This window comes from Brachionichthys hirsutus, chromosome 17 (genome assembly GCF_040956055.1).
Source record: "Brachionichthys hirsutus isolate HB-005 chromosome 17, CSIRO-AGI_Bhir_v1, whole genome shotgun sequence".
Lineage (NCBI taxonomy): Eukaryota > Metazoa > Chordata > Actinopteri > Lophiiformes > Brachionichthyidae > Brachionichthys > Brachionichthys hirsutus.
In genome coordinates this window covers 10517069-10524904 of record NC_090913.1, presented here as the reverse complement: position 1 = coordinate 10524904, position 7836 = coordinate 10517069, and the positions used below count along the sequence as shown (strand labels likewise).

At 46.6% G+C, this 7836-nt stretch overlaps 2 protein-coding genes across 2 annotated transcripts; both read right to left on the bottom strand.

The window, feature by feature from the left end:
• Positions 1-1780: 1780 nt before the first annotated feature.
• On the bottom strand, positions 1781-3154 carry med28 (mediator complex subunit 28). The gene is made up of 4 exons (XM_068751363.1): positions 2999-3154; positions 2609-2675; positions 2406-2518; positions 1781-2197 (listed from the first exon to the last, which is right to left on the bottom strand). The coding sequence occupies exons 1-4, from the start codon at positions 3152-3154 to the stop codon at positions 1994-1996; spliced, it is 540 nt and encodes a 179-aa protein (XP_068607464.1). The 3' UTR covers positions 1781-1993.
• A 369-nt stretch (positions 3155-3523) lies between these two features.
• On the bottom strand, positions 3524-7020 carry lap3 (leucine aminopeptidase 3). The gene is made up of 13 exons (XM_068751167.1): positions 6829-7020; positions 6554-6672; positions 6354-6408; positions 6170-6275; positions 5929-6088; positions 5673-5837; positions 5185-5343; positions 4981-5105; positions 4771-4859; positions 4577-4679; positions 4358-4437; positions 4167-4279; positions 3524-3834 (listed from the first exon to the last, which is right to left on the bottom strand). The coding sequence occupies exons 1-13, from the start codon at positions 6934-6936 to the stop codon at positions 3645-3647; spliced, it is 1572 nt and encodes a 523-aa protein (XP_068607268.1). The 5' UTR covers positions 6937-7020; the 3' UTR covers positions 3524-3644.
• Positions 7021-7836: the final 816 nt, after the last annotated feature.

Below are 7836 nucleotides of genomic sequence, written 5' to 3'. Positions count from 1 at the left end.
TATGGATTCCAGTATAATGAATAACGACTGAACGCTCCACAGCCCAATCACGTGGCCTTTGTTTTCTTGTCACAAACACACACACACGCGCGCGCACACACACACACACACGCGCGCGCACACACACCCACACACGGCTGTTACAGCAGTCCACATGTCCATAAAGAGACAACACGTCACACAAATCGGAACATTCAAACACAGGCACGAATCTCTCCGGTCTGCTGCGGACAGGATCGGTGTTGGATCGCCGGTAACGGCGAGCAGCCACACCGGCTGGCCGCTTGCCTTTGTCAATGCGGCACCATCACTCACTGGGAAACGTCAACACGCACACGCACACACACACACACACACACACACACACACACACACACACACACACGTACTCACGGCGGATGGCTGTCCATGATTCCGGGGTTATTCAGAGGCTGAAACCTTGACCCGACGGCGCGCACCATTCCATATCCACGATGTCGTCCGTGAAAGGAGTCTCGGTTCGGATCCGTCCGGAGGCAGAGAAACGGGCTGCTTCATGCGAAGACACAGCCCGACCGCAGCGACACTCAGCGCGGACACATTGAGATTCAACCCCCGGCTGCTAGCGCCCCGCGGACCGCTCCTCCTGCCGGCCCCAGAGGGAGAGGAGCCACCGGCAGCGTCAAAAAGGGGCTTATTAAGCGGGTCTTTATGCCCCCCTCCCTCGCCGGGTGTATCCGGGTGCGAGCGGCGGACGGAAGAGAATACCTGTTATTTTCCAATCGCTGATTAAAACGCGCAAACAAGGACAAGTCAGCAAAGAAGGTCCTCGGAGCGGCCAAGGCGTCCCACAAGAAAGCACTGGCTCCCTCTAGCGGTGGAAGACTGACATGACCGCAATGGGCATTTTACTGCTTTTTTAAAGCAATGAATTAATATTCGATGAGATTTGTCTAAAACAATTTCAGATGTTGACCAATAACATTTTCAAAGAATGCGCAACACAACAGTTTGACTTTAGTTCTGCAGATTAAATTATGTATTAAATACAGCGATGCCTCTTTTCTCATAGTAAGGACACATAATTGCTGCTTTGTCAAACACTGGTCTCCCTGTCCATCTGTGAAGATTCGTGGCTGGGGTGTGATGTCAGTGGAGGCAACAGATATGAAATTCCGGCAAACACGTCTGCGATGGCGAAGGCGCTGAATACATTAGAGACGACCGGCTGTCACGGGGGCTCGGCCATCTGTATTCAGTCCCGTCAGGATTCAAAGCGAATGCGGCGAGGGAGTAAAGGTGCGCCAGCAGGTTCTGTTTGTTGTATTATGTCTAAATTGGATGCAGTTTCAGCTCAGCGCTCCAATGCATGACAAAAAAAAAAAAAGTACTCCAGTGACATTCTGCTTTTCCAAAGAAATTCAAAGCACGTGTGAAAGAATATAACAATGGTCAAATTGTATTTGATTTGGAGTTCTTTGCTCTGTAAATGCTAATTTTCTTTGCACAAAAATCAGACTCACCCTTTTTCAGTCAGTAATTGTCATCTCCAAGTTCACGCTGAGATAACAATATTGACAGGATCCGAGTCACAAGATGCATAACACAATCCTCTTCTTGACTGACTTGATCTCCATGACTTGTCAACACATTATCTGTGAAATGTAATTTTCTGTTGAATTCAACAGAAAAAGCTTGAAGCCGTGTTCGTTCAGAAGCTTGTCGGCCCCAGAAAGACAAAAAAACAAGACTTCAGGCAAGATTCAAAGTGATTACTTTTATTTTACACTAAAAACTTGGCAACAAATATTTACATATAACATACTGGGGGAAAAAAGTCAAAGTAAGTAGTGATTTCCTTGCTCAGATACAGCAACATAACTTCTGCACCGTCTCCAGCCTGACTGATGAATGCATGCTTGAGTCTTGCGTCTGCTTCAGTTTAACATCACATTCTGAGCATTGCAAAATATCGTCAAGTGGGAAAACTACCCCGACCATAACCTTCGGCGTGTCAGTTGGGTTTTAGAGGGGCTGGGGGCAGACTCGCAGATGCCTGCTCCAGAAAAGCCAGGGGTCCAGGAGGGGGAAGGTCCGAGGGCTTGCGGTGCTGAACACTAACATCCTCTAGTACTTGTTGCCAGTGGTGCAGTTTAGACAAGTGCTTCTGAACCAGTAGTTCTTTCCTCTGTAGCTCATTACGTAGCTCTGACACATCCTGAAGAGAGAAAATAAATACAAGATAAATAAATAATACAAAAACACTGGCAGAATGACACAGATATCGTAAATACAATCTCAGCCGTAACCTTGGATACGACGGAGATAATGGATCTCCAAGTCTGTTCAGTGCTTATCCAGACCATCTGGAAAACTTGAGAAGAGCAAGTCTCCTAAGTTAAGCAACAACTCAAGGAATAACTTACCTCTTTGACCACTTGCTCCGGCTTCTGTACAGATAACTGAAGCCGTTTCTGTAAAAAGAAGCACTCCGTTTGCCGAGCCACGTCCAAGAACTTCTGTATGCACTGGTCCACGCCTGCAACCAACACAAAGATAAAACTAATTTACATTTCTATTGCAAATAAGATAAAATGACCATAGGAACAAAGCGAGTAGCTTCACTCACCAGTTCGTATTTCCTCCTGGTCGGTCCCGTTAACATAGTCTTGACTTACAAGGGATGCAAAACAGGCCTGAAGAACAGAGAGAGAAAATGCTCAGTCCATGCACTGGAAGCCCTGGACTGATTCAGATAGTATTGTATGGATGTACGGGTTGCTAGCTTGAAGTTAGCGTTAGCATATCTTAATTTATTTAAACGCCGACCGACCAGAGTTCTCTATAAATGATTAACTCACCGTAAACGCGGTGCGCACGCCTTGTGAAGCACTCCCCAGCCCCAGCAACATTCTAGTGTACTTTAGGACGCAACCATTCATTCATTCACTAGCTAGCTAAATTTGCTAATAACAATTAGTCCAAGATGTTAAATCAAGCTAACACACTAGCTTCCTACCTCGAAGGCCGCCTCCAGTTCATCCACCAGAGTGTTGCTTCCCGGTGCTCTGGTTGCGACACCGGGGAAACCCGGTTGGTTCGGTCCACCCGGACCACCGGCTGGATGCGCACCGGACTGCTGCTGACCAGTAAACATCCCTCCCATGGACGCCATCTTGATCTGGGTATGTGTTCCGCCTTCCGGTTCCGCCTTCCGGTTCCGCACATGCGCACAGAGGAGATCATCCTTTCTGACGTAGTACGCAGACATTTATATAAATGTCTTAGTTTCTCTAATTCGGTACGGCAGCTTAATACGTTTAAAGTGCTTGCAAATTGTGGCAGCACTTTTGCACGACTATGCCCACTTGTACAATATGAGTTCCATTAAAAATATAAACAAACAATTCAAATAAATATTTTTTGCAGAATTAAAGCAAATAACTGCGGGCTGGTTCTCAATTGTTGCAGTGATTCAATGGTGAGTGCTTGGGAGTTCACATACTTTTGGCTAAGTCGCACACACAAACAAGACAACAGCAACTAACAAGCATTACAAACAAGTTTATTTCAAGAACATTCTGAGAGACAAATGGGTGTGAGTGAGAGAGAGAGCAAGCGTGCACTCAGTCTTGAATCTTGCATCCTATCCCATTTTGTGTAAATCACTTAGTCATGTGGGCGAGTCCCGCCGCAAACTCCACCAGCGTACGCGTTGGTCTCCCAGACATGCCTTTCCTCAAATAAGGAACTTCATCTTTATTACTCATCACACCAGCGATGTCCAGATGGGCCCAGTGTGGCGCTGTGACAAACTCTCTCAGGAAAGCAGCTGCTGTGCACGCACCCCCGGACCTAGACGGAGTATCCACACACAGCAGATACAGAGAAATAATCAGCTCCAACTCTTGGATTGTCCGAATGTGGCCGAGTAGATCAAGCGCGTCATTATATCAGGATATCGAATGGCTATTGGTGACTGAAGATGGCCGACACTGTGCACTTATTCTGATATTAAACGACAGTTTAATCAAATTCATGTTTGATGTTCTTAAGATTGACTGAGCGCTGTTCTTGTGATTGCCACTACACGAAGCAGATGTGAATGGACTCTACCCAGCATGCACTGGGGCAACAGATTCACAGCAGGGGCTGCAGGCGCTCGCTGTTGGCAACCAGATACATACCGGCTGTACTTGCCGATGTTGTTGAGGTCAGCCAGCTGGCAGTCTGTCACCTGTCTGGTGTAGTGCTGGAACAGAGGCATCCGCCACACTCGATCACCTGTTACCACACTGGCCTACACACACACACACACACAGCTCAGGAGCTGGGAGACTGAGACGCTCCAAGTGTATTTATTGTGCAGATGTAGCACCTTGTGCAGCTGCTCCCAGAGCCAGTCTGAGTGTGTAAATACTGCAGCTGCTGCCGAGCCGAGAGCAACATCAATGGCGCCTGGAAAAAAAAGCAGTTTTCACCCCGAACCAAAGGAGTAACCACAGCAGGGTTTTATTATTATTATGCATATCTAAATTCAAGTTGAATTCAAAGTGTAGTGAAGATAAGTTTGTTTGTTGCTGTGAAACTAAATCACCTGTTAGCGTAGCAACATTGACAATGGCTCTGGGGTTGAAGGTGTGACCGTAACACAGTGCGTCAGCGAGGACCAGCCGGCCCTCTGCATCCGTATTATCAACCTGCGAGAAACAACAACCGAACTCCTTCCTCTGTGTGCAGACCTTTCGTACGGATATCCCCTTTGAACATTTCACCGCGGGATCACCCCACCTGGATTGTTTTTCCATTTCTGGCTCTGACAACATCTCCGGGTTTGGTAGCTTTTCCGCTGGGCATGTTCTCACATAAGGGAGCGAGACCTGATTTATTGTTTAAAGAGAATGTGCACAGCGACGGAATAGAATAGATCAATATCATTTTCCAGCAAAATATAGATTTAAAAAAATTACACTGAAGGATCTCCACAAAGGAAAAGCTCACCGATGATGTTGATTGGCAGTTTGAGAGCCGCTGCAGTGACAATAGACGCACACACGGTGGCAGCGCCGCCCATATCTGCTCTCATTGCATCCATAGAAGGAGATGGCTTCAGAGAAATACCACCGCTACCAACATGTGACATAAAATATTCTCAGTGGGTTGTTCTTTGTAATGATTGAAACAGGAATTATTTTTAAGGTTCACCTGTCAAAGGTGACGCCCTTGCCCACTAAGAGCAGCGGCGCCTGCGTACTGTCAGGAGAACCGTTGTAATGTATCTCCAGGAAGACGGGAGGCTCGTCCGAACCTTTGGTCACACTGAGAAATGCTCCCATCTGCTGATCCTCTATCCAAGCCTGGGCTCTACACAGATGAATCATCAGACAAAAACTGTTCCAGCCAAACGACATCATGTTTCAACTGATATATTTTTCAATTTAGAATTAATATTCCACTTGTATTTGAAAACGACACCTTCTTGAGCACATAAGTCAGTGCATGACGAAACTATAAGAGACCTGCTGAGGTGTGATAAACTTTGAGCCCTTTACACCGATGCTTCCTTTTGGCCTTTATAATGTGAATAAAATAATAATAAAAAGTGGCCATCACATTCTAACGATGGAAGGAAACTGCCTGGTTTTCTGACATTGTCCTTGAACACCCTTAGTGAAGATGAATGAAGCACAAACCTCTTATGTATCGTGACTCGCTCAGTAAACGCCGCCAGTCTCTCTTCAATGCTGTCGGCAAACGTGGTAGGAGTGATGTGATTGGCTGGAGCTTCCATGAGAAGGCGTGCCAGGTTTTGGCCGTCTGCGTACAGGACTCCCTTTTCCCAACCGGCCGAATCAGCACTAAGAGCGAATACGAACAGAGATACTCTCATCAGCGTGAAGATAGCATATGTGAAGGGCAACGTGCGACAGTGTAGTGCTGTTAGGCCACCTTCCATACAGCTGTGTGGTCACTTTGGACTTCTTCTTGGATTTCAGTTGGTCATACTGAAACAGACCCAGAACGGCACCCTCTGCTGCCGACTGGGCATCTCCGCAGGCATCCACCTCAACGCGGTTCACTTCCAGATCCTGAAGCAAGCGGCAACCAGCTGAGCAAGGAGATACCGAGATCATCATCCTGGTACCCGACTCTGGAATATCCTTCAGCATGAAGACGAGTCGCGTCTCACCGGACACTGCCTGCCTGACGCGCTCTTTTGTGGCATCCCAGTTCTCCAACCCGCATACTCCGGCATCATTCTTTCCCAAGCCAACCATTGCTACACAGGGAAAGTCCTGAGGAGACACAGGAAGCGTTTAATGACCGGTGTAGTTAAGAAACCGTTTTCTTTGTCTCGTGTCACACAATGTTACCTTGTGAATACCATAAAATACTCGGCTTTTGCCTTTCTTGAGAACGGGTCCAGAGCTGGTTACAAAAGAATAAAATAAAACCAATTTACCACCACAATCTACAAAAAAAAGTAGTGAGACACACAGTGTTACTGTCATATTCAAGTTCTGAGTAGGTAATAAACAGGAAACTGAATGCTAATGACAGGTTACAGGCTCACATGTTCAACAGCTCAGAGAGTTTCCCAGACAGACTTTGGTCAAACCGGGCTGCAGCCTCTGTCAGATGAAGGCTGCCCTCTTCTCCCTCCTTGTTCTCGAACACTCCCAGGACCAGACCCTGCAGATCGTTAACACGAAGTGAACAGGAGAACCAGACACCGACTAACACAGACACGCCCAAACGCACGCAAGTATGAAGAAGCCGAAGCTGAACGTGCTAAAAGTGTCTAAACGCGCGTTAGCTAATGTTTGTAACGTTAGCTGCGTTACTTACTTTTCTCTCGTTCCAGTGAGTTTGTGAGGCGGAAAGCCTTCTAAAGTGGTTCGTCCACACCGACGTGCGCACGGTTCTCCTCAGAAGAAACATGTCAACTGTTTTCATACATAAACCCAAAATAAAGCATTAGCCTAGAGGTCGCGCTCGTGTGCAGAACTACTACGCATGACAGTGTCGCGTCTTTCATACGTCACTACACACGCGACACATATTTACTCCGACCGCCATCTGGCGGTCATCGTTTTACAAAATAATGAGGTATGAAAGTGGGACTATGAATGAAACACAAGGATAAAATAAAAATAAAAAAGACTAAAATTGGAATGGAGCATTAAAAAAATGTACGAACAAAATCATGTGTTAAAAAAGAAATTAATTCACCTTCACCTCAGTGTGTTCTAAATGTGTCCCTGCTGGCACCACATCAGGTCTCACTAATGTTGCAGTGGAGCCGGTATCAATAAGGGCTGTGCATGGAGCTCCTGCCAGGGTGATGGGTACATGGCAAAAGTCCCCTGCATTGGTCCAGCCCACCACCCTTGCAGATTCTGTGCTGTCGTCTGCAAACTTCCTTAACTCTGCACTGTCTTTTCCTGTGATTTTTGGCCAGGAGTGTAACTTGCCTCTAAAGGCCTTAGCAATGACAAATGGCTCGCCATAACGTTCATTGAGCATATTCCATGCTGCCTCATATGAATCTTCAGAGCCGATCAGAAAGTAACCGTCTAAGGCTTCTTTAACGGAGCCACCTACATACATCTGTAGGAAGAATATCTTTTCTGCTGTGGGAATGTTCTTTCTCTCTATTAAAGTCTGAAACGATGCTTTCCAGTGCTTAAACTTAAGTGGATCCCCACTAAATACTGAGGGTTCTGGTATTGGTAGTCCATTGGCCGATATAGCTTCTGCCAAAACCTTTACAAGCTCACCTGTGCTCTCTTGAGTGAAGCTGGGTTCTCTTGGTAGCAGTGAAGGCTGAAAAACAGTATTCTTGACCTCTGTTAC